The sequence below is a fragment of the Rhinolophus sinicus genome, chromosome 8 (genome assembly GCF_057876585.1).
Source record: "Rhinolophus sinicus isolate RSI-liver-muscle chromosome 8, RSI-T2T, whole genome shotgun sequence".
NCBI classification, from domain to species: domain Eukaryota; kingdom Metazoa; phylum Chordata; class Mammalia; order Chiroptera; family Rhinolophidae; genus Rhinolophus; species Rhinolophus sinicus.
Window position 1 is genome coordinate 52,345,481 of NC_142508.1, and position 26,680 is coordinate 52,372,160.

The 26,680-nt window shown below is 53.2% G+C and overlaps 1 protein-coding gene across 5 annotated transcripts in view; it reads right to left on the bottom strand.

Annotated features, from left to right (window-relative positions):
* GSE1 (Gse1 coiled-coil protein) overlaps positions 1–17,734 on the bottom strand; it is a 420,617-nt gene extending 402,883 nt beyond the window's left edge. For 2 of the 5 annotated variants that reach the window (XM_019747103.3, XM_019747105.3), the window contains exon 1: positions 15,273–17,732. In XM_019747103.3, the coding sequence (XP_019602662.3) occupies positions 15,273–17,594 (2,322 nt within the window). In that variant the 5' untranslated portion in view covers positions 17,595–17,732. Of the gene's footprint in view, positions 1–15,272 lie in introns of all 5 variants that reach the window. The other 3 variants (XM_019747104.3, XM_019747106.3, XM_019747102.3) reach the window with 3 other exon arrangements.
* Positions 17,735–26,680: the final 8,946 nt, after the last annotated feature.

Genomic DNA, 26,680 nt, shown 5'->3' on the forward strand with positions numbered 1-26,680 from the left:
CTAAATATATTTTTGGAATTTGCTGCGGGCCAATTAACAATGGATTGCGGCCCGCAGTAGGCCCGCGGGCCGCAGTTTTGACATTCCTGAACTAGACGAAACCGGTCAATTCCTTGAAAAAACGTAAATCGCCAAAACTGACTCAAGAAGAAATAAACCTCATGGCAGAATTCTCTCTCAGCACCAGATGACAGCCAAGTTTCCCATCCACTGAAAAAGTGAATTCAGGAAAAGGTTACCAACTGGTGCAGGTTTTTCAATGTGTGCTCGAAGCTGGTTTGTTTTGGCAGTGAGGTCGCTTAGAAGTTTTATTTACAGTGGCTTTTTAAGGACATATGCTTAATGCTTTCTTTAGTGTTTTCTTTTTCCTAACCTCCTATTTTGTCTGAGACTTTGATCTTGCCAGCTGCGGTTTTCCCAACCATGGTGCTCTTGAGGACTCCCATGGCTGGCAAGGAATCACTGTGCACAACACACAAAAGAAAAACCGGTGCCGTGTCAAACGTAAACATTCTAATTTTAGCTAATTTTTTCTATCTGTCCGGAGAGACAGCACTTAGACGTGTGAGGCAATCAGAAGACAACAGGTGACCATCTATAACAAAGTGATAAATTATTACCAAGTGTGAAAAAGTTGCACACAGACAAGGGTTTAGGACAACCAGGAGAGGGAGAGACTTCAGCCGGCAGGAGTTAAGAGGTGGCCTCCTGGTGTGGGAAAATAGGCAGAAAAGCGGAAGAAAGAGCATGTGTTACGACAGGATGACAGGCACAAACGTGGTGGTTTCAAGGAATGGTGAGTGGGCTCACGTGTGTAGCACGAGGAGTGCGTGTGCAGATAAGTGCATCTGTAACAATGGCTCCTTACCTTTTGGGGGACACACAACCCTTTTGAAAGTCGGATAAAAGCTATGGATATGCACCAGATTTTGCATTGAGTTTGGAGGTTAGGAAATGTGTATGCGAGAATGGAGGTACTACCAAAGGTGGCCCCTCCTGGTTCATCTCATCACACGAATGGGGTCCAGATCCCCGTGTTTTTGAGGTTCAGTGGGTCATCTTTCCAGAATGATGAAGACTGGAGAGGCAGCTAAATGACAAATAGCAAAAATAACAACAGCCAACGTTTATTGAGCACGTACTATACACCAAAGCCCTGTGAGACACACAGTACAGGAATTCCCACATACAGATGAGGAAACAGGCCCCACACACAGACAAACAGGTAAGTAGCCAGGTGGCACATTCCTGCTGTCACCAAATGCCAATGTGGTTTTTCTCAGGGTCAGAAATCATATGAGGGACCATCTGCTTGCATGCCCCCTTCACCTCTCAGATGGATGTGGGAGCCTAGAGAAGGAATGGGGGGAGCTCAGGTCCCAGGTGCCTCAAGCTATTTCCACATTGCCCACCCTCCACACTGCCTCCTCTTGGACTCCCTAGGCTCATGGGAGACTAACCAGGAGCTCCTGCTATATGACCCAGATGGCTCTGATGGGCGGCTCGTGGGTGGGGCTTTCTGAGGGTGAGGGGCACAGGGCATGTTCATTCCAGGGCCCTTGAGGCCAGGTTGTGAGTGGGGCCTCCGATTCCTCACACTCTCCCTCCTTCCTCTGCCCCCGGCAACCACAGCCTGGAGTCTTGACTGCTTGCCAGGCCCTTTCCTAGGGGTTTCAGCTGCTTGAAGTCCCCAGGCAGGAGGTCCTAAGATTGTCCCTGGGAATGGGGGAGGAGCCTGATGCTCAGAGAGGTGACGTGATGTGCTGAGGCCCACACGGGTGGCAGGGAAGGCTGGTGAGGTCTGACTTCAGAATGCCGTAAGTCAAACCACCCCATCCGCCCATCGAGAGCAGACAGCATTGTCTCCCTGGAGTCCCGGTTTCCCTGTCCACACCAAAGGGTGACAAAGTGCCTACATCACCCCTTTCGTACAGAGGCTGGGAGAGTCAGACGAAACTGAGCGAAGAGGTGCTTCAGAACGGGGCAAATCTGGGAAGCAAGGATTTGAGGTCCTTGTTTTACTCTTTTCCCAGAGCAGGAAGGCTGCTATGGTTGCAGGGTTCTTAGCCCAGTGGCAGGTGCCCTGACAGTCCCTAGGACCTTGGTCCAACCTGAAGTGGCCCTTAGCAAGGTGGGAGAGAAGTGGGACGTTACTGCCTGGCCCTGCTCCTGCCCCTCCCACCAGCCAGAGCCCTTAAGCTGAGCAGTTGCCAGCTTCTGCTGATGCCTTGTTCTGCCTGATTAAAGCCCCAGTGCCACTGCAGCCAGAATCACGAGGGATCCCATCATGCCCCTGGGGGCCCAGAGTCCTCGGCCAGCCTGTCAGCTGGGTTGCGCCCTGCTGCCCTGCACTGAACCTGGAAATGACAGAGGCAAGAGGCATTCAAGGGCGACTCTTCCCCCAATAGCACCGAGCGTGGCTGTGTCGCTGCATCAACCCCAATCCAGGCTCAGTGGGACTGACCTTGTTGAGTCACTGAAAAGTCACGCCAAAAGGCCCAGTGGGAAAGACGGGTGCCAACTTTGCTTGTTCACTTGTCAGAGTCTTATTTGCAGGGTAAGACAATGTCCTGCAAGCCCTAAATGCGTGGCAGGGGTCACTGCTATTTCCTTATCATCATCATCATCATCGTCCTTACCACTGCATTTCATATGTTTCATTGATTTGAAGACCCAGACTGTTTGACCTTTTACCCTCTCTGAAATCAGGATGAACCTTACAATGCGGGGACTGTCGGTGTAACGGGCAGCGTTTTTTCTAGTGTAGGTGAAACAATGAAAAGCTTTCCAATGGACGGTGTCTAGGATTAGATGAAGAACAGCACTCACACCCTCTACCTGGCACAAACATGGCCCTTAACTCTGTGCATCACTCTTCTCTCTCCTCTCTCGTTCTATAGCATCTAGTGCGTAGCTGGGGCTTTAGTGAAACTCTGCTGGATGGACCAACCCGTCATCCTCGCTTATGGCCCCTACTTACAGCTCTTGGCAAAGAGGCCCCCTCTCTGTCAATTCCCCCAACAAATGTCTCCTAGGTAACGCCCCTCCCCCAGGCTCCCTGCAGAGCCCGGGATTTCCCAGAATGCCCCAGGAAGACAGAGGCAGCTCTCCTCCAGGACTGGGGAACTGGCCAGGATGACTCGGACCACTGGCAGGCAGCCTGTGCCCGTGTGGAGCCCCCAGAAGCTCCAGGCTGTGGTCCTAGCTGGGGATGAAGCCACCAGGAAGTGGATTTGGCACCAGCTCCAAAAGGCCTGCACACACCAGAGAAGCCAACGAGGGGGACATTTCTCCTGCCACCCGGATACATTCTTTCTACATGTGAAACCTGGGAAGGTCCGCCCAACACACTCACAACAATCTCACCAAATGGTTGGGGAGGGCCAGCAGTTCCAGAGCAGAGTTTGGCGAGAAGTTTCCACAGGGTGTTCCAAGCACGCTCAGCTGGGCTCCCGCAGGCTGCAGGCCAGATGCTGGGCTCCTGGGGGGTCCTCTCTGCTGAGGGCGGGCCAGGACACAGCTCTGGCTGCCTTAACAATCATGACATCAAAATGCAGGCACCCAGAAACTTACCAGGAAGGGGCTTCTCTCAAACCCACCGCCCCAGAGCCACTGGTGGGGTAGAGCTTCGGGACAAGGGTGACTCCTACTCCGGACACCGACCGCTGTGTGGCCTTGGGCCAGTCACATTCCCTCTCTGAACCTCAGGGGCTTTGATTTGCAGCTGGGGATACTTCAGATAGAATCGACTTCAAGACATTACCAGAGACAGAAGGCTATATCATTGTGATGAGAGGGCCAATCCCTCAGGAAGACAAAACAATCAAATGGGCAGAAGCCTCCAAAGTCATGAAGCAGAAATTGACAAACTTAAAGGGACAAAAAGACAAATCCAACTGTGGTAGATTTTAACAGCCTTCCACAGCGAATGTGGTACAGGTTTGTGTGTGTGTACAGGTACGAGCACGCACACATGTGTGAGTGTGCACGTGGGGGAGGATGAAAGGGTGTGTGCAGTGTGTGTGCCACGAGAGGGAGTGGGATATAAGAGTGAAAATGTGTGAACATGTGTGTGAGAGAGAAGGTTAGTGTCTGAGGGTGTAGGGGGCATATCAGTACACAAGGTGGAGATGATGTGGGGGGAGCAGCCCTGAAGAACCCACTGTCCCTCCAATTCAGACACCCTCTAGTGACGCCCCATCCTTTGTGTGCCTTCCTCTGAACCTGCTCTGCAGCCAGCCCTTACGCCCAAGAGAAAGGCTCTGTTCATCCCTGTCACCTGGCGAGTGACAGGTAACAGATGTGCATGGTCCAGGTTTCCACCATTCAGAGGACGGAATCAGCAATCACACCTCGTGGGAGCTCATAACACCAGGCCCCCCCACCCCCTGCACCTGTTTGAAGAGGAAAGAAAACACAGAGTTTCAGGAAGAGAACAAAGGCAAGGGGTGAGGAGGATGAGGCCACCAACCAAGCCTCCTGTTCACACACAGAGCTCAAGACAGTGGAAAGATAAACCCCAGGGGGATGGTCAACACTCTGTCACCGCAGTCCTGGACAGGGCTGAGGGCAATGAGTCAAGTGGCCATTTTTTGTGCTTGGCTGGCGATGGGCAGGTCTTCTGGCAAACCCTCAGCTGCTGCACCGGAGGGAAATGTGGCCTTTGTTTCCAGAATGGCATGGCCCATGACCACAAGCCCAGCAAGACCCAGGCCCAGACCGCTGCGGGGGCACCATGCACCCTGTGCCCACTGGCCTGGCCCTCAGGCCCAGCTTCTTTCTGCAGGCCTAGGCAACCCGTGGTGTCCCGCCATTTGGTCCTCGGTGCAGAAGGCCCTGCCCAGGAGCCCAGAGCCCTGTGACACCAGCACACAGCTGCCCTCTGCACATTCCAGCCTCCCTTATTCAGCAGCCCCCTGGACATCACACGATCACACAAGAGAAAGAACGGTGCATGGCGATGAGAAAGACCCTCTGGGCACCCAGGGAAAAGGGCACCTAGCCACTCAGGAATCAGGATTAAAGAGCTGGCACTGAAGCCAAGTGAAGGCCACATCCTCAGGCCCCTCCGGCCTCCCTGGGCTTGGACTGGCCGCCATGCTGTGGACACCAGGACTTCTCTACGCCCCCTTGGTCCAGGCCTGCCGTGTCTGGGAGTCTGGAAGGCCATGCCTGCCTCCAACCTGCCTCCATCCCTCCACGACCAGTGAGAAGCCACACAAGCCTCTTCATCCCTGTTTGCGAACCCCCTCGTCTGGAAGCCAGGAGATGGGGGTTTACGGGTCTGGGAAGGCTTATAAAACACCGCTGCAGTGTGTCAATACCCTGGCCCTCCCTCCTATGAGTCCCTTTCTGGAAGCTGGTGCAGAGGCCCAATGCAGCCTCCTTGTGTGGCTAAATCAGGTAGGGCCAGATGAAGCCAGGCCCCTGCCCATCCCCCATCATGTCCTGTAAGTGCCACTTAACCCCAGGCAGGGGGACAGCCATGGCCCTGGTGTTAGACCACCCCGTTCTCTCACATCCCAGCTCTGCCATTACTGCTAGTTACTTGATTTAAAACCCTCAGGTTCACGTGGCCTCCTCATCTGAAAAATGGGACTGATGCCACCTAGCCACAGGGCAGCTCACCCCACCCTCCATGGTCAGAGAAGGAAGGGGCAGCCAGAGGGGTTGGCGTCTTACCCAAGGTCACCTAGTTGGCTGGTGGCAGAGTGGAGCCAGTGACTAGACCCACAGGCATCCTGGGGATGGTGGAGACTGAGAGAGCAGCTGTGGGAAGGTCAAGAGGGTCAGCAGGACCCACAGGGCGGAGGTGAGCAGACCCTGACACGTGGTCCATGTCTCCTCTGCTCTAAGCTTGTGAATCACGTATGGTTTTTAAATGTACACTGTAAATACAATCTGAAAAGAACTAACACATTGAACTGGTTCCTATAGTATAGTCAGTTGACAGGGAACACCCAAGCAATACAGTTAGAGAATAAAACAAAGACACGTTTAAAAATATAAATTCTGGAAAGGGAGGCCTTTTCCATAGTCACCACTTATTTAAATCCTACCTATTTACTGAACCCCCATCAATGACTCCTCCAGTCAGCCTCGACGCCCATCCAAACCTTGGCTGCCGGCGACCCCAGGCCAGACGCTGACTGGGCCCTCAGCCCTCTCCCACTGAGCCGACCTTTACCTCCCATGGGCTACATCTCTGCATCACCTCTGGGAGGAGCGTGGGCGCTGGAGCCAGACAGCCCAGTTAGAATCCCAGCTCCTGTACTTCCTAGCTGTGTGACTTTGGGCAACAGACTTCCTCTCTCTGTTCCTCAATTTCCACATCCATAAAATAGGAAAACCTACCTCGTAAGACTGGCAGAAGGATACAAAAGGTGGTACAGGGGAAGCTCTTTGGCAGAACAGCAGCTGGCACACAGGGAATGCTATCGACACTGTGTTACTGCCATTGTCCTGTCATCCTCTCCTTAGATCTCACTGTGTCTTCATCAGGGCCAGGTGGGTGGCTAGAACCTAAACGCCCTTCCTTGTCACCAGCTGTGCCCCACAAATGACACTAATTGGTGGGCAGGGCAACACGGCCGCTGGGGGCTCTGATCTTTGAGGGGGTCTCTCTTGGACCCCGGATTCTTCCTCTCCCTCTTCACTCTCGCCCTGCAGCCTGCCCGGAGGAAACAGGAGTCCTAAGACGTGGGTGCTCCCGCCCAGTGTCCCAGCATGCCTACCCTGGCTCCACGGAGCCAAATACCAACTGGGACCTTTGTATCATTCATTTGAGGTTGCTGGCACCTCTGGAAGGAAACCCAATCCAGAAATTGATTTCATACAGGGTTCCACACCAAACAGGCCAGGCAGCAGAAAACAAGAGCAAGTGGCCAGGGTGGCCCGTGCTGGAGCAGGGAACCTGAGAGCTGCCGGCCCCAGGCCTCAGGGGCCTCCCCCGACTCCCGCCAACAAATAGGTGCAGAAAGACAACATGGTTAGAACTGGACAGCCACACGGGAGACAAGGGGCTCAGCCACTCGTCCAGCATCTGCTCCCATTTTACAGAGGGGAAAATCAGACCCAGCCAGGTGGAGGGTCTTACCCAAGGCTGCTGTGAGTGCTGGGGCCAGAATCCGAGGCTTCTGATTCCCGGGGCCGCCACTGGAGCAAGTCAAAGCTTCTAAAGCAAGTGCAACCCATTCTCAATTCTTAACACAGCTCCCCGCATCCCAGGGAGGAGCCAACCAGCGCCCATTTTCAGACACAAATCTGATGCCTTGAGACGTGAAACAGGAGGCACGACTGTGGTCAGTGAAGTGACGGAACAAGGCTTCAAGAGTCACAAATGGAACCTTTTAAATCTATGTCATGTTGTTTGCCTGCTTAACCCCACCACCACCACCACCATGAGAAAGCAGAACTCAGAGAGTTAAACAGGGAGTTACCAGAGGACCCAGCAATTCCACTCCAGGTGTCTACCCGAGAGAAATAAAAAGACATGTTCACACAGACACCTGCACACACATGTCCATAGCAGCATTATTCACCACAGCCAAAAGGTGGAAACAACCCAGATGGCCATCAACTGAGGAATGACAGACAACATGCAGTCTGTCCATACAGTGGAATATTATTCAGCCATAAAAGGGGTAAAATATGGACACACTTGCTACCACATGCTTGCACCTTAAAAATACTAGGGTGAAAGCTGCCAGATGCAAAAGACCCATATGATTCCGTTTATATGAGAGACTCAGAATAGGCAAATCCACACAAACAGAAAGGAGATTATCGGTTGCCAGGGGCTGGGGGAGGGGAATGGGCAAACATTGCTAATGGGTACAAGGTTCTTTCGGGAGTGATGGAAATGTTCTGGCACTAGAGGATGGTGATCGTTGCCTGGCCGCCCTCTGGCACCTCAGCTTCCCCAGTCTTCCATGGTCCCACCTCAGGCCCCTGCCCAGATCCTCCGCACTGCTCATGTGGCAGCCCTCACCCTACCCATCTCTCCCCGCCACTCCATCACAGCCCCTCCCTGCATGCAGTCTGCTTCCTGAGGCCCAGAACAGTGCCTGGGACAAAGTCGGTGCTTAATAAAGACAGACGGAACACAGAACACATGAACAGAATCCTTTTAGTGACTGCCATGCCTTCAAGATAAAAAGTCCCTAGCTCCTGGGCTGAACTTAACCTCTATCAGCAGTTCTCACTCCAGTTCTGGAATCTTCTGGAAGCTTTAAAATACCAGTGCCACCAGGGCCATCCCTCACAGATTCTGATTTAACAGGTTGGGGTAGGGTCCAGTCATTGGCATTTTTAAATGCAGATTGATTCAAGTAGAATCAAATGCATGTCCAGGGATTCCAAACACTGCCAACCCCTCCTGCCCCATCCCTTCTTCCCACTGCAAGCAGAACTATTTAAGGTTTTTTGGCAATTATAGTCCCCACATCTGGGCCTCTGTACATGCTCCTCTGCCAGGAGCACATGACTCTCACATAGACCTGAGTCCTTTTCAGTCTTTAGGACTCAGTTTAGATGTCACCCCCTCCAGGAAGCCTTCCCTGAACGTACCCATTTCCCACCTTCCTGTGAGTTCCCAGCAGACCCCAGCGTAGAACTCAGCATACTACATGGCTACAGCCAGGTCCCTTCACCCCCAATCCCCTGCCAGCACCCAAGGGCAGAGCCTACCTGATTCTACACCATGTTCTTACACTGCCAGGTGCTCCTAGAGCACTTGGTGCACAGTAGGCATACACGTAAACATTTGTTGAGCTAAAGGGCAGAATGCGTGCTTACATTTCTCGAGGGCAGCCCTGGACAAGCGTAGAAGCTTGAGCAGAGATAGAAGGCAGAACTGCAGCTGTGTCCGTGACACAGTTTCTTTCAAAACGTATACATACTCGTATAATTAGCTGGTGTTACTGAAAAAATAAACCAGCCAAAGTTGCATTAGGTTGTGGGCTTGTTGGTCCTTCTGGTGTAGCGTCGCCTGAAAAACGATGATCTGTATGGTTTTTCTTACCCTAACACGTTACCATCTTCCATCAGACAGAATATCATGGTGGTTCGGGGCTCTGGCATCCTATATGGAATTTAAAATCCAGACCTCATGAAATGGGGAGATATTGGACAAAGTGTACAAACTTCTGGTTATAAGATTAACACGTTTGAGAATCTAAGTTACAGCATGGTGATTATAGCTAATAATACTGTATTATATCCTTGAATGTTGCCAAGAGAGTAGATCTTAAATGTTCTCACCATAAAAAAGAAATGGTAGCTAAGAGCTAAGGCTATGGTGGTAATAATTTTGCTACATATAAGTGTATCAAATCAACATGTTGTACACCTTAAATATACAAAATGTCATGTCGCTGGTATATATACACAATGGAATACTATTTTGCCATAAGAAAAGATGAAATAGGACCGTTTACGACAACATAGATGGATCTTGAGATTATAACGCTAAGCCAAATAAGTCAGACAGAAAGAGCAGAGAACCATACGATTTCACTGATACGCGGTATATAAAACTGAAAACAACAAAAGAACAAGACAAACAAATGAAGAAACAAAAACTCACAGACACAGACTATCGTTTAGTGGTTACCAGAGGGTAAGGGGGGAGGGGGGTGGTAGATGAGGGTAAAGGGGATCAAATATATGGTGATGGAAGGAGACCTGACTCTGGGTGGTGAACACACAATGTGATATATAGATGATGTATTACAGAATTGTACACCTGAAAGCTATGTAACTTTACTAACAATTGTCACCCTGATACATTTTAATTAAAAAAAAAAAAGTTACGTCAAAATTATACCACAATTACACCTCAAAGCTGGGGGAAAAAAGTAAAATAAAAAAACTTAGACCCCAAGTAGACCCCTTCCATTCCCAACTCCATAGAAAGGGCTGCCAATAAATCACTAGATCTTTCCCCAGCAAGTCCAGATACAACCTCAGCATCCTTCTCAACACAGTGCCACCAGTTGGTTAGGCTTCACGTGGGTAATGCAAACCACCTGTGACCCCTGAAGACCAGACCTTTCATTTTGACAGATGGGGAAATTGGGCGGTGGCCACCCTGTTAGAAGCTCCTTCCACAACTGCTTCCATCAGTCCCCATTTGGGAAGCCAAGTTCTGAAATGCTCTTCTTGGGGAGCAGAAGTACCATCCCTCTCCACTGTCTCCACGGAAATATGAACCTAGGGCAGAAGATGGACCTGAATTCCAAACATGGGCTCTTCCCCAGCCAAGAAAATGTGCAAACAAGGCAAACTTGCCCTGAACCTACACACCCTCCAAAAACACTCAAAGCAGAGTTAACCTCTCAAGGGTGAGATCCAGGAGATGTAAGCAGAAAAGAAGCCAGAAAGCTTTGCAGACTCTGGGCCTCGCCAAAGACAACCACCCCTCCAACCTTACCCCTCCCCTCCCCTGCTTCCAGGGAAGGCTGAGTTTTGAAGACCTTTTGTCTCCACTTCCTCTTTCCCAGTTGTCTCCAATCGCCTCCAGGTTTAGGACAAGGGGCATCTGGAAAGTTTACTCCTCTGAGCAGATGGCTCTCAACCCACCAGGCAAAGCACAGACTTCCCCTCGGAGGAGGTGGCTGGAGCTTGAGAAAGACCCAAAGCCCAGTCACTTCCCAGCTGCTCCCAGGGAGAAGGTGCCAGTGTCAGCCCAGCAGGGAAGCCTTCTCCAGCACTTTCCAGAAGGTTCCCCCATCTGATCAATTGCCTTGCCTAGGTGCCCCACCAGCCTGGACCTGGACAGGAGGGGCTGCCAGGCCCTCCCTGAAGAGCAGGGAGCCATGTGGGTGCAGATAGCCAGGAAACACGGGAAACAGATGTGCGTGCCGGGCCTGACAAGCGAGTGATGACAGACGCTCTCTGCAGGCCTCAGATGTCAGTGCCGAGAAAAGAAAGGCACCGCGGCAACAACACCTGTTCTGGGCTGGGAGGCTGCGCTGGGGGGCTCGGCCAGGCGTCCCCATAGTGAGGGGCCAGGGTGCGGTTAGGTAAACAGCTGCACGCTCCATTACCCAGAAGGCTCCCCGGACAGAGCTGGAAGAGGGAAGGGCAGCCTGCCCGCCAACTGGCTTGCAAGGAAAGCAAATCGATCATGCAGCCGACCCATCTTGGACGGAGCAGGCCGCTCCCAGCATCAGAAAGAGGTCGGGGCTGAAATCTGAACACATGAGTAATGCTAGGGTTAGTAAAGACAAAGGGCAGAGAAATGGGACAGAGAGCCAGCCAGTGGGGGCTTCTTGAGGCCTCTGGTCCTTGCAAATAACTCCTGCCTCTCAGTTGCTTTGGGGTGGGGGCAGGTACACACAGGGAAAATGATGGCCTATCCCCGCTCCAGGGCACAGCCACCATCAGTGCTGGAGCCCTAGAACGGACACAGACAGAGTAGAGGTTGGGGCACAGATTTCAGAACTGGACTCCTGGGTCTAATGCTGGGCTTGTTGTTACTAGCTGAGTGACCTTGGGCAAATTACTTGACCTCTCTGAGTTTGCTTTGTCCTCTGTGAAATGGGGATATGTCACCTCCCTAAACAAAGTTGTGGTGAGGAGTCAGTAAGTAGAACACAGGTGAAGCATGTGGCACAGCCTGGAACATGGCAAGCATCCTACACAGGCATCATCATCATCATTCTGTCCCCAGTGCCATCTCCAGCAGCCTGTCCAGCCATGCCTCCTAGCTCTGAAGAGAGGGACAACCATTCCCTACCCTCAGCAGAAAGGTGGGGGCCAGGGGCTGCGACATCAAAGTCGGAAGGTAACAAGAAAGCCCACAGTGAGTCATCGCCAGTACCTCAGGGAGGGAGAAAGGAATGGATGTATCCCGTACCCCTCTTGCATACCAGCTGCCAATGTCACAAACCTTCCACAGGATGATCAGCTCCACTGCTCAGTTGCAGCACCTGAGGCTCAGAGAGGGCAAGAATGTTACCCAAGGCCACACAGCTAGCTCCCAGCAGAATGAAGGTTGAAGCCAGGTCTGGTCTGAAGCCCAACCCAGGTTCTTTCTGTGGCATCACAGAACTTCATATGTGATAGAATTCTGTCTCAGGAAAGGGATGGCAGGCTCCTGGGCTCCTGAAAGAGTGGGCTGCAGCCTCCCCTGCCCAGCCTTCACCCAGCTCAGAGACTTGGTGGCTACAGGGCAGGGTGCTCTCCAGGGGGCAAGGGGTCCAGCTGGAGAGAAAAACCACAAACACACCCAAAGAGAAGGCACCGGTGACACTTTCCTTCTTTTTCCTCTCCCCTGCCCTCACCCCTCCCTTTCACATTTTCTTTCATACTGTTTAAAGTTGATTCACTAACGAATGAATGCTTAACAGGAAACAGCTGAGGCATTATAGGAGGTGGTATAGATGAGGTTTGGGAACGTGCCATCCAAGCTAAGTCGTTTACCTGCATCCGTCTTCCAAAGCCCCATCCACTCCCACCCAAATCCTCAAACCACACACCAAAGAGAGACACAGAATGTGTACATAAGAACCAAGGACTCAAGAGCGGGCATAGGAAAGCGGGGGTGGGGGAGTGGCGGGGCTCTGTACCTTCCCAGGTGGCTTGGCTGCTTCTTCACCCCTGACACTCCTGCCTGCAAAAGCCCTTCGTGTTGCTTCCAGCTCCTGTAACCATGCGCTCTTCTTCCCGTGTCCAGCCTGGCACTGGGTCTACCCTCCTCCTGCTTTGTTTACAGCTCTGCAGGAAGTTGTATTCTTTGTTAATTCTTCGTCCCCCTCCCCGACACTGAAGGCTCTGTGCTTTCAACCAGATTTTCAGTGTCTGGAATAGCGCCTGGCTCAGAGTAGGCGCTCCATAAATATTTGCTGAATGAGTGGGAGGGAGCAAAGGCAGAGACTGCATTTCTGGTATCTATTGACCCTCAGTCAGGTGCTCTTACAGGTGGGGACTATGCCTCTCTTTCTCTCATGAAGCCTGAGACCCGCTCTGCTACCTGTACTATGCACAGGCCCAGGGACCTCATCCCCCACCTAGATTGCAGCCACGGGCCCGGCCCTGGGTGCATCTCTTCCTGGCCAGTTTCAAGCCTTCTTTTAAGAACTTTTTATTGCTCCCCTAAACCTGACCTCCTTTTCCTGATTTCAAGGTTTCCAGTCACTCCAACCTTCCTTCCCCTTCATTCTCCCCACCCCACAGGCACTGCTGCCCATCAGAGGCTGCATGGCCCCTCCTGGCCTCTGTGCATTTTCTCCTGCTTTACCCCACTCCATCCAATGGGATAGAACATAGGTGTCAGAAGACCAGGGTTCAAGAACCTCCCCCCCCGCCACCTACTGGCTGTGTCATAATCACCACAGTCATCTGACTTCTCTGAGTTTCAAGATACTCATCTGCAAAATGGGAATCGTGCGTCCTCACAGGGCCATGGTAAGGACAACATGAAATAACGTGCTTTAGAAACGGTCTGACATTGTGCCTTCCCAAACTCATGCTGACCCCTTCTGGACAGACACCAGCTTGCATGTGCATCCACACCAGGCTACCCTCGGCTCCCACCTCAGCCAGACTGGGAACCGCAGCTTCTTTTGTTTCCTGGAGCGCCTATCAGTGGAGGCCCACAGTTGGCATCTCATCAACCCCGATGAGTGAGCAAATCAACACGAGAAAACTCAGCATAGTTTGGATGTTCTGCAGAAAACACGCCCACAGACAGTACTTTGACTACCCCATGACGCACGGCTGCCAAGCTTAAAATCCACACCCAGCATGGAAACTGGAAGCCTTGCAGAGGGTTCACCTATATCCTAGGAAAAACCACCCCAACACGTCAGGTGGACAGGAGGGTCCCCAGAGGTGCCAAGCACTTGACTTTCTGGAAGCCTTTACATCTCTGATTAATGTAATTTTCACCATGTCCCTACAAGGTGGGCAATACATATTTCCACTTCTCGGCCAAGGAAATGATCTCCGTGAGGGTAAGAAACGGACTCACAGGCACTCGGTTACCGAGAGAAAGGGCAGGATTAGAACCTGGGTCTGTGCTACTGCAAAACTGCAATTCTTCAGATTCCCAGCAGCGGGCGCTGCAGATTTGCCACCCACCGCAAATGAGGTGATATGCTTGTCTGTTTAAAATGAGAGGCTATCACATCAATGCCTCCAAAGACAGCTCTCAAGTCAGAAGTGACATCAGCAGAGAAGGAATCCTGGGCAGAGCATGGAGGCATGGGGCTGTCCACGTGAGGGGAGGCGGGCAAATGCAGGGCAGGGTCCACTTCCTAGATGTTACCACAACGCACATGCCCACACGTGGACACATGGGAGGCAGGACCAGAAACCATCCAGCTAGATGTAACAACCATTCCTGAACAGGCCGGAGACAGCCTTCCCCATTCCCACGTCCCCCTGTCCGCGCCTCGCCGGTGGCAACTGCTACAGGCGTCTGATTAAAACAAGCCGGTCTGTCTTTGGTGGAAATCAGGATTCACGGCCCCAGTGGCCGTGATGGTGATCCTAACTCACAGATGTCTACTTCCCGGATCCACTGGGGAAGCTCCCGCTTCGGCCTTTGCAAAGCCAGATTTGAAATGAACTGAGCCCTGTCTAGCTCCTTCCCGGCAAGCAGCGTGAAGGCAGGCGCCTTATAAACAAGGCAAGCACCTCCCACCTCCTCTTACACAGCTGACTTGCAGAGAAGAAAGACTCTTCCCACGGGGAAGGGGGGGCGTGGTCTGTTTAAGCCACTGTCCCTTTGGGCCCCAAACCCCTACGTCTAGAAATCCGTTTCTATCTGCTGTTAAGCAACCAGAGTCTCAAAGGAAAAGTGTGAACTTGGGTGGAAAACTCTCGACAAGCTAAGCTGCCAGGGAACTAGAGTGGAGAGGAACTTCCACCTCTGATGTGTTTCAAACCGGGTAAGTGTGGAGACCTTTTGGTGACCTGCGTGGCTGGACTAATTACCAATGTTATCTGGCGGATGACAGACATGCCCCGAACTTCCTCTGTTTGATAGATTCTGCTGCAAACACACTCAAGTTCAGGCCCATGCCTGCTGTTTTGAGCAGTACCCTATTCTTCCACAAGACTACTCCTGGCCCTCAACTCCTCTGACCTGCTACCTGCTTCAGAGCCCAGCCAGGCCAATACCAAGAGCCAGCCTGGTCACCCAAGGAGGGCACCTTCTGCTGGAACACACCACACAGAATCAGTGCAAACTCCTCCTGGCAGAGGAACAGAAAACATCTCTTCTTTCCCTGCGCGGATTTCAGAGGATAAGAACCGCTGCTTACCTTTATAGCTGCTGCTACCGGGGAGCTCCAGCCCATGGGTCCTGGACGGGTGAGCCCTTGGCCAGCACATACCAGGGTCCCACACTCCACACAGGCGCCGATGATCAGCTGCCGCCCATCATCCACCAGCAGGCTGTGACTCACTCGCAGAGTGTAGAGAAACAAGGGCAGCCGGGCCACCCGCACAGCCTTCAGCCCAAGACACCGCTTCCTCTCCTGCTGGCAGAAGAAGCACACGAATGTGTCCACTTGGTACTGCCGAGACCACGCGCTGACAGCGTGGTGGGTGCTGCGGGCCTCATGCTGCAGCCACTGGCCCAGCAGGTCATGGTAACAAAGCACACAGGTGGCCACCAGGCCGGTGGAGTCGGCAGGCCGGGCGCGCGGGGCAGGTGGGTAAACCGTGAGAAAGGGGAAGAAGGGTTCTTTCTCACCCAAGCGGCTGGAGGGGTTCACATTGAGCTGGAACTCCTTCCCAGGGCCCAGCTCAGCCCCGCAGATATAGCAGACAGACGCCAAGCTGCCCTGGACCAACGCGGGCGGCTCGGAAAGAGCAGGGTCTGAGGCAGGGAAGGCCTGGTGGTACCTGCCCAGGAAGCCCTGCACAGAGGTGATGAGCTCCTCGTTCTGGCAAGCCCGGTACAGGGCCCAAACATCCTCCAGGACGCTGAAGCACTTGGGGCAGCTTCGGACCTCACAGCGCTTGTTGGGGCCCCGGGCATTGGGGGGACAGGGCAGGAGGCTGAGGAAGGGGAAATGCATGGTGCCCCTGGCGTTGCCATTGAGGATCCTGGAGGCCACTGCCCGGGCGTCCTGGGTGCAGTCCTCCCCACAGAGATAGCAGGCCTCTGGCAGGGTCCCAACGGGTGCGCCCTCTTCCCTTGGGAGCCTCCTGCCCTTGGAGGCCATGCCAGGGGCGTGGCTATTCAGAGGCACAACGTACAGTCGCTGCAGGACTGGCACGCTGGCCAGCTCAAAGCTTTGCCACTGCTGCATGAGGGAGGAGAAGCAGCAGGGGCATACCAGGGTGCTCCCGCCCTCACTGATGGGCTGTGCCCCCGGGGGCGGGCTGTGCAGCCACAGGAAGGGAAAGAAGGGAGCCTGGGCCAGCTTCTCCTGCTTCTGCACGTGGATCTGGTGCTGTGAGGCCAGGGACAGCGCAGACCCGCAGATGTAGCAGCAAAGGCCCTCTGGCGGTGCAGCCCGGCTCTCCGGGGGAGCCCAGGGAACGCGGCCACCGCCGCCGTTTTCCTTCTCTTTGGGGCCACAGGGGCGCGGGAGAGGCTGCTCTTTGCGGTCCTCTTCCTCACTGGTGATGTTGATGTCACTGTCCTCAGACAGGCAGTAGCCCCCGCAGGACTCTCCCAGCCGCCTGCTCTCAGGAGTCTTGGCAGCCCTGCCTGAAGGGGCTCCTTTCATGCCATCTGCAGGGGCCACTGGGACTGAAGGGCCTTGCCAAGGGTCCTGAATGCCCCTCAGGACACTGGCCCGGGCCTCAGGGACCCAGTGTCTCCCAGCGCCCTTCCTCCTGCGTCTAATGCCAGTCTTGGGCTCCCCGTCCACGTGGAGCTTCGAGGGGACCCCCTCCTCCTCCACGTCCCCTTGCGCGGGGGTCTTGGCGCCCTGTCCTGGAGGGGGTACCGGCGCCGGCCTCCACTCCTGGCAGCGGCCCCCACGAGGCCCCGGCCCCGGGGTGGCCCGCGCTGCTGGAGCCCCGTCCTGGCGGGGACTGACGGCGTCTCGCGGAGCCGGGTCGGGCTCTGAGAGGGGGTCGGTGTCCGACAGCTCCGACAGTTCCGAATCTCGAGGCTCCCCGGCGGCCGCGCGGGGCCCCGGGCCGCTGCCGCCACCGTCGTCGTCGTCGTCGTCGTCGGCCGCGCCGCCCAGCGCGTAGGCAACGTTCCACTCGCGGGGGGCCCCGGCGCCCCCTCGGCGGCCGCCCGCGCCCGCGTCGCACTGATGGGGCCGCTTAAGCCAGTACATGCGCTTGTCCACCGGCGTGCGGGCGCGCTCGAAGGCGGCCCACTGCTCGCCCAAGAAGCAGCGGCACACGGCGCACACCAGCACGCAGCCGTCGGCCGGGGACAGCTCGCGCGCGCCGGGCGCCGGCTCCTGCTGCTGCAGGAACGGGAAGAAGGGCTGCGTCGGGGCCCCAGCGCCCGCCGCCACCGCCGGCTGCTTCACCTGCAGCTTCAGCTCCTTGCCGCGCCCGATGCCGCCGCCGCAGATGAAGCAGGAGAGCGGCGCGCCGCCGCCGCCCGCCGCCCGCTCGCCCACGGCGGCCATGAGCCGCTGCTTGCGGGAGACCGGCCGCCCGCTCATGGCCGCCCCGCGCCGCCCTCAGCGCCCGCCCGCGCCGCCGCCGCCGCGCCCAACTTGAAGCATGTGTGCGCGCCGCAAAGTTTGGCGGCGGGCGGCCGGCGCGGGCGCGGGAGCTCGGCCGCTCGCAGTGGCGCCCCCCCGCCCCCGGCCCGCCCAGCCCCCGGCGGCGCCGCGCCCAGCCCGCCCGGAACGCAGCGGCGGCGGCGGCGGGCCCCGGGCGGCTGGAGCGGCAGCCGCATGTGCGAGCTCGGCGCCTGCCAAAGCGTTGGGTCATTTAATTGGGGAGGAGGGAGGCGGGGCGGCGGGCGGCGCGGAGGGAGGAGGAGGGCGGGCGGGAGCTGGCGGGCGGGGAATCCCTCCCTCGCGCGCCCTCCCCTCCTCCCCCCCCTTCTCCCCCTCTCCCTACTTCTCCCCCCTCCCTCCCTTCCCCCGCGTCCCAAACTGCGCACAATAGCGCGCCGGCTTCTCTATCTATTTTGTGTCCAGCCGGGAGCCGCGAACGATGATTCATTGCCCCAATTAGGGGCTCTCTCCAGCGCGCCCGGCTCGAGCCATCTGAAGGGTCTCCTCGGGGACCCACAGAAACCCATCAGTGGCTACAGCTGCTCTTTAAGTTAAAGGTCAAGCAGGACGCGGGAGGAGCCAGGTAAGGACGTAGCTGACGATCCCTGAGACCTGGGAGTCCTACGAGGAGCTCTCAAGAGTGGCAGCCTCAGCCCCGGAGCCGATTTCACTCTCGGTGCTCTGGCCCCATCCTCATTCTAAAGGGGGGACCCAATGAGCGCCGTTTACAGCCCTCTACAGCCCAGAGTTGGGGGCACCTTCTAGGCCCAGTGTTCTAATTTTGGAGACAGAGGGAAGAGGAGCTGTCTCCTTTCTCCTGGAATACAGTAGTGAATGCACCATCCTGGGGACAGAGTCCTCAGCCTGCCACACCCCTCCCCACTGCTGGCCAGGGGCAGAATGGGTCCTGTGTGTCCAGGGCTGTGTGTTCCAGGACAAGTCACATAACAACTCTGGGGTCTTTTTTCCTCTTGTTAAACAGAAGCTCTGGAAGGGGATTAACTGTTTCCATATATTTATTGTATATGTGAATAGATACATTGTATTTATTTCACACACAGAGGAAAAGCCTTAGCACATGCCAAGGTGCTTTTCTAAGCACTTTATATACATCAAAACAGTTACTCCTGCCAATAACTCTGGGTTAAGTGTGGTGAAAAGCCCATTTTACAGATGACAAAGAGGAGGCACTGAGGGTTAAGTTATTTTTCAGGAGTAGCGGAGCTGGGATTTAGACCCTGTAAAACCTTGCTAGACAAACATCTGGTCTCCATCACTCTTCTGCTGATGGAGATTGTCTATGGCAGGGGACATGGCCAGGACTCCTCGGTCCTCTCCACTGCTCTGACTCAGGCTGGGAGGCCTTTGCAAATTCAAGCCTTTCTGGGCCTCACATTTCTCATCTGTGAAATGCCACCCCTTCTAACTTCAAAATTCTGTAAGTCTATGATTTCCAAGCAGATGACAGCTGTCCCAATCTGCCAGCTGGAGCCCAGAGTGAGTCTAGGGACAAAGGTGCCAGGTGGGCCCTTCTGCCCTCTGGGGCACTGACATGTAAATAAAACTAGGCTTCCTCTGGCTTGGAGGAGGGCCATGCATTATAAATAAATGGAACAAGAGGAAAGGGCCACCTCTTTGGAAACCATGGTGGATATTCCAGGGGTCACAGTCCAGGGGTGAACAGGAAAATTATCATCGCCAGAAATGTGAAACTCAGGCCCTCACCCAGACCCAGAAAAAAGCTGTGTCAGCAAAACTGTCCCAAAGGAATGTTGGGGGCAGGGCCAAGAGTTTCCCTGCTTCTGGCATTTTTAATACCTGGTGAGAGGAGGGGGACTGGTTAGGAAAACTTTAAAGGGTGAGATCTGTTTAATTGTATCATAGCACAACTAAGTATCAAGTCTCACACAGACTGAGATTGATTGTAAAACAATGTCAGCTTAGGCAATGCAGGTCCACTGGGAGGTTCCTCAAGGCTTGATGCATACTGTTCCTTCCACTTTAAATGCCTTTCCAGGCTCTCTTTTCCAAACTGACACTTCCTCTTATCTTTGTGGTCTTGGCTGTGTCTTCCCCAAGAGACTTCCCTGCCTTCTCCATCTCATGTAGGTCTCCCCTGTTATTCTCTGTCTCAGCTCACTGGCATAGGAATTTGCTGTTGATTTTATTTATTTTTCTGTCGACTGTTCCCTGTCTGGCTCCCCAGGAGCCTGGGTACTCCCTTCCCCGGGCAGGAACCGGATCTGTCTTGTTCTCTGTGTATATCCAGGGCCTGTCCCATCCATCTCTAGCTGAATGAGCCCTGGGAAAACCTCTTAGCTCCCTAAGCCTCAGTTTCCTGCTCTGTACAATGGGATTGTGATCCTCACCAGATTTTTTTGTGTGTGGATCAAATGAGGCAAAGAGAGCGTGATGCTCTGGGCATAAGGCCTGGCATGTTGTAGCTGACTCTGTGTGTGTGTGTGTGTGTGTGTGTGTGTGTGTGTGTGTTGACCTTTCCTGGCTCTATCCAGTGGTTGAGGTGTTTCTGCTATGGCCTGTCTGCACTCCGAGGTGAGGGGGGCACTGTGATGAGGTCACACAAACAGCCTGAGGAAGGAGAGCCACTGGGGTCAACAAGATAAAAGGAGGGAGGTCGAGTTTTCTTGGCTAAGCTGGAATCATCCAGGAGAACTTGCTGAGTATGTGCCACATGTGTGAAAGTATGTGGATACATGTGAGGCATATGCTAGTGCCTATGCATGTGCATGCTTTCAAGTGTGTGTTTGTGTGTGTGCATATATGTTTGCATGTGTTGGTGTATACCTGTGTGTGTGTGTGCGTTCATGTACATGTGTACATGTGTGTTCATGCATGTGCTTGTGTGTACATATAGTGAGCCAGGAATAGGGGGAGCGAAGCATCCAGTTGGATGGTTTTGTTTTCCTCAATAACCAAGTGACTGCGGAAAGTCTCCTGGCTCACGTCTCAGGAGCCAGGAAGCAGGCAGGCACAGATCAGGGAAGGGGGAAGGCAGGTGACAATTTTTGGTCATCTCTGCATGAATGACCTTGGGATGGGCCTCTGCACATCGTGACATACCAGATTGACAGCACAGTTCTGCTCTTTACTATCTGTGTGGCCTTGGCCTGCTACTTCACCTCTCTGAGTCTCAGTTTCCCCATCTGTAAAACAGGGACAACAATACAGTGTACCCCACAGGGCGGGGAGGGGGATGAAGTGAGATAATCCAGGTGAAGCACACCCTCTGGACCGGTGTAGTTGTGTTTGGCACATCGGTGGAGTGTTAATCACACATAGGGACCTGTGATACTTACAGATGCAAACTTGCCAAAACTTTGCAATGAGTCCATAAGGTAGGTTCTGTTATATCCCCCGTTTACAGGTCAGGAGACAGAGGCACGGAGAAGGGAAGGCCCGAGGTTATGCAGCTTGGTGGCTGGACCCAGGCAGTGTGTCTACATAACTCCCTGGCTTTGTTAGCCATTAAGATTAGCTTTGTTCTGAGATGCCAGCTCATTAGGGCAGGAAGGGCCTACAGAATCCCATCCTCCCTCTCCTCACGTGTCCCCAATTTCACAGGTAAGGATACTGAGGCCCTGACAAGTTCACATCTGGACACAAAACAGGTCAAGTATGTGCCAGAAGATGAGGAGAAATGTCAAGGCTCATTTGTATTAACGTCATGTACAAAGTAGACTCAAAGTATCTACTTCTAAGGGGAAGTGTGAAAGGCTCAATCAGGAACGAGCTACCAAAACATCTCAGAGCCACAGTCTTCCTACCCCAGCAGAGCCATCTCCTTGCTTCTCTTTGAGCCTCACTGCCCTTCCTGCAGCTCCCTCCAGACCATGCAATGTGCCACCTCAGCGCTCTGCCCCTCTCTTCCCAGGAGGTGAGTGTAGTGGACCTGAAACGCGGCGACAGATGCTCACAGGCAGACCCAGCCTTGGGAACGGGGAGGAAACACCCCTCTGGGTTCTGCAAAAGACCAGAGGCCGCCAACATGGAGCATCTGGGCACCTCACAAATTTGAAACTTCTTGCTGGGTTGTCCTAGCCCCAAAACCACAGGAATCAGCCCTCACCCCGTTGGTAGAGTTAGTTTCCATGTTCCAAGCACATAGCACAGGTGATGGTGTAAATCTGTCTCTAGGCCTGCCTCTCCGACTAGGGCAGAACCTGGGTGGCTTTCCTTGTCCTGTCCCAGTGTCACAAGGCTGGGGATACAGTAGGGGCCCAATCCATGCTTGAACCTGGGATGCCAGACTGTATCCCAAACCTTCCAAGTTCCAGAATCACCCAGCCCTTCCTGCTGCCTTCCACTGCTCTGTCTTCTAGTCTCCTTCTTCCCCAGTGCCAGCAATGCAGATCAAAGTCTCCCATGTGCCTTTAGCTTTTCCGGACCCCATAACCCCACTTCCCTTCTCACTGGGGCCTTTGCCCGTTTCCTTCTTCTACACTGCGCATGCGCTTCTGGCAACCCTCCCAGGACCCATTTACCTTCCTAGGCTGGTCCATCCTTCCTCTTTTAGAGGCTACGTATGCTGTGTGTTTGGCCTCTAGCTCGCTGGGGACCAGAAAAACAAAATTTATCATCTGACTGCCCTATTTTTTTCTTTCTTTCTTTTTTTTTTTTTGCCTACGAGTGAAGCAAGTATTTTTCTGTGCTATCCTCAGAAAGCGCTTCAAACATGGCAGGCCACCAGCAAAAGTATGTCCTCCTTTTTAGAGGAAGGAATGCAACCCTTAACAATAAAATAAAATTAAAAAATCCTGGGATTTATGGAGGCCTTGGGTTTATGAACCGTTGCACATCTGTTAGGTCTTATGACGTAGCAAAGTGGGAACCACTGTTTCCATGTGAGAGATGGGGAAACTGAGGCGCAAGGGTACAGGTCTTGGGACCGAGGTAAGCTCCCAGCTGCTGGCACTGGTGAAGTCGCCTTGCCTTTCATATGTGTAAACTGTGCTAATTCGTTCAATGTAAACATTAAAAAATATGCAGGTTTAGGTGACTCTATCTTAACATCCCTTCTTTTTTCAAAAACAGTAGCTTTGGAGAGTGGAAGCAGAGAGACCACTTTCCATCTCGGGGGCCTAAGACGAACGAGGCAGAAGTATTTTGTAAGCTGCAAAGTGCTTTCTTAAAATAAAAATAAAAAATCACTGCCTGCATTACACAGTTAAAGAGTACAGGGTACAGATTCAAAGAGCAGAATCGGGTGCCCCTAAAAACTTGCCTGGCTCCCATTAACCTGGAAAACGAATCCAGAAGCAAACAGCCCCGTCTCCCCCTCCGGGAGACACCATTCCTCCAACCTCCTCCATCTTGAAATCCCAGGCTACGGCCATGAACTTCGGGGCCTCGTAAAACTCCTTTGATAAATGATCGCCAGGGTGGACCTGCCACTGGGGATGATGGGACAAACACTCCACATAAATCTTGAGTGTACTCAAAGACTCCCTTGCTGCTGGCTTCTCACCAGACCCCTGATTTGCAGCACAAAATCCACAGCAATTATTTATGTGGTTAGTTCCCAGGCTTCTGAGCCAGGGAGGTTTCTAGAGAAGGTAGGGCATGGGTGGATGGGGGAGGGGTGGAACAAAAGTCGAAGGTGCGACTTGGAGCTGCCTTATGGGTGCTGGGCAGGCCCTGGGCCCTCAATACAAATCAGTTCATGGTCTCCAGCGTGTAATGATAGCAGCTAATGTTTACTGGATGCCGACTACATGCCAGGTGCTATGTTCAGAGCTTACCTCATCATCTAGTTTAGAGACCTCATGACAGCCTGACAAATAGGCATGACGGTTACCTGATTTTACCGATGGGGACACTGAGGCTTGGAATGTTGAACACACGTCCCCAAGTCACAGGGCCGGGAAGTGGGAGAGTTGGATTCCAACCCAAGAGCCTGGCTCTCATGTGCACTGCCGTGTGCCCGGCTCCTGGCCTGCCCGGCAGCCTCCCCTGATCCTTTGCAATAAAGCATCCTTGTCTCTGGCTGGTCCTGCCAGGGAGGTTAATGGTCAGGGCTTGCTGAACGCCTCTGAGTCCGGCCGAGGACTCCACCAGGGGGCCCGCCCCAGCCCTGGCTCCCCTGACTCTCAGCAGCCAAGCTCTCAGGCCCTGGAATACTCGGTGGGCTGCCGCAGCTCCTCTGCACTGGCTAACAGGGGGGCTGGGAAGTCAGCACCAACAGATTCTTTCCAGCTGTTGCTCTGAGTCACTGCAGGATATTCCAAAGCCTGACCGCCAGCCCGCCTGCCCTGGTCTTTTATTTCTGCGGTTAGTTGGTGCTGGACTCATTGATGGGGATGTAAACGGGGCCCGAAGCATGTATCCAACACTAAACTGGGATATTATTTCTTAAAAACCTTTTGTTGAAGTGTGACCTCCATACAGAAAAGTGTGCGTCATCGTATGGGTACAGCTTGCGGAATTTCCATAAATCAAGCACATCTGTGTAACCGGCACCCAGAAATCAGTCCTGTCCAGCCTCCCAGAAGCACACCCCGCCCCCCGCTGCGTCCCCCTTCCAGGCACCTACCCCCCACCAAGGCTAATGACTTTCAGCCAGAACTCCAGGCGTCCTGACTTCTAACACCAAACTTTTTTATTTTTAGCAACTTTATTGAGATATAATGCACATACCACACACCCACCAATTCCATGATGTACAATGCAATGGCTTTTAGTATGTTTAGAGTTGAGTAAACATCACCACAATCAATTTTAAAATATTTGCATCACCCCAAAAAGAAACCCCATTCCCTTTAGCTGTCACTCCCTCAATCCCTCAGCCCCTGGCAACCACTAATCTAATTTCTGTCTCTATGGATTTGCCCATTCTGGACATTTCATATAAAGGGAATCATACATATGTGGTCTTTTGTGTCTGGCTTCTTTCACTCAACATGGTGTTTTCAAGGTTCATCCATGTTGTATTGTGTGTCAGTGCAAACTGTGTACTTCATATAAACAGAAATATATCATAGGTGCTCTTTGAGTCTGACTTTTGGCTTTATATTAGGTGAGTGAGATTTTCCCTGTTTTTGCATATAGGAGTACTCCATGCTTTTTTATTGCTGTGTAGTGTTCCATCAATGAATATGCCATCATTTATTCACCCATTCCACTGTTGATGGGCTTTTGCATACTTCCTATTTTAGGCTAACCTGAATACTGTTTCTCTGAACATTCTAGTCCGTGTCTTTTCTTTTTTTCTTTCTTTTCTTTTTTTTTAAAGATTTTTTTTTTTTTTTTATTGAGGAAGGGGTACAGGACTTTATTGGGGAACAATGTGTACTTCCAGGACATTTTTTCCAAGTCAAGTTGTTGTCCTTTCAATCTTAGTTGCAGAGGGTGCAGCCCACTATCCCTTGCGGGACTCGAGGAGTTGAACCGGCAACCTTGTGGTTGAGAGCCCACTGGCCCATGTGGGAATCGAACCAGCAGCCTTTGGAGTTAGGAGCATGGAGCTTTAACCGCCTGAGCCACTGGGCCGGCCTCCATGTCTTTTCTTGAAAAGACATGAGGCATTCTGTTGGGTAGCTACTACCTAGGAGCGGAATTGCTGGTCCTTGGATAGGCGTATGTTTGACCTCACTGCATACAAAGATGTTTGATACGACACTCATGGTGGCTTGTGGAATTCCCAGGGTTCCCTAGTTCCCGACCCCTCCTCTCAGCTGCCCACCCACCACCCCAAGCCCATGAGCCATTTTCCTGCTGGGCACCTACCCCTGCCCTCCTGAGCAGCCCCCAGGAAGCCCACATGGGCTGTAAAGGGAAAGGGTTTGGTGGGTGGTGTTTTCATTGGGTTGTGCGAGCACACATGGTTTCTCTGCCCTGGCTCTGAAACTATGTTCCTTTCACAGGCCAGAAATACTTAGGCATGGCTTGCTCTAAAAGGGGAAACACATTTTAAAATTCCAATCTGCCCAGGTCTTAGAAGGATTTAGAACATTCCAGCTGTCGAGAAGACGGCGCTCACCAGGAACAGTGACTTACAGTCCCTGGTTCCCACTTTGGGTCCTGATTCTTCTCCCTCCTGGGTTTGAAGTAATTTCCTGCACGTCTGCCCATCGGGGGAGCTGGGTTAGGTACTGCACAGGGTCCACGCAAACGGCAAGAGGGATGGTACAGTGGGGTATGCATGCGTTTTAGAGTTAAAGCGATCCCAGACCCCAAGCTGTGTTCTAAATCTCCATCCATAATCCTTTCAGTGACCAGATGAGGTAGAGGCACAACATTATAGATGAGAAGACTGAAGCCCAGAAAGGCTAAGCTACTTGCCCAAGATCACACAGCTTCTAAGTGACAGAGCTGGAATTTGAACCCAGAGCCCCCACTTTTAAGTACTGCACCACATTACCTCTGGATTTGAATGAACATCTGGATAGAAATCCCAGCCCTGCCATTTCTTCTCTGTGTGGCCCTAGGCAAGTGGCTGAACTTCTGAACCATATTTCCTTAGTCCATATGCGTGTGGAGAAAAACCATGCCTACCTCCCCCCATTGCTGTGTGATCAAAATGCCACTGACTGCTGAAGTGCCATGTACACAGTAGGCGCTGCATAAAGGTCCATTTTGACACCTGTAGCTCCCTGAAATGGCTCTCACCTTCAAGAAGCACATGGCTTCTAAAGTATATATTTTTTGAGAGAGTCAATCCTTCAGACCTTCAGCCCAACCCTTTTTTTTTTTTAACAGGTGGAGGGTCCAAGGCCCAGGGCAGCCCTGACTCATCCAAGACCACGTGCAGAGTCTTGAGGAGAACTGTCAGCCTAAAGCTCTTTCACCCCTTTGGCAAATGGGGGTTTGTGGTTTTGAGGCCATGCCGCCCTCACCCATTCATTTAAGATTTTCCTTCTCCCTGACTCCATCTCTTGCTCGGGGCCCAGAGCCTCGCTCACGTGATGCCAGCGCTGGTCCGATGAAGTCTGACACTCTGGTGGTCTCCTGGGGCTCCAGGCCTGCCCCCCGAGTGGGATGGGGTGGGGGCAGGCAAGGAGACTAGA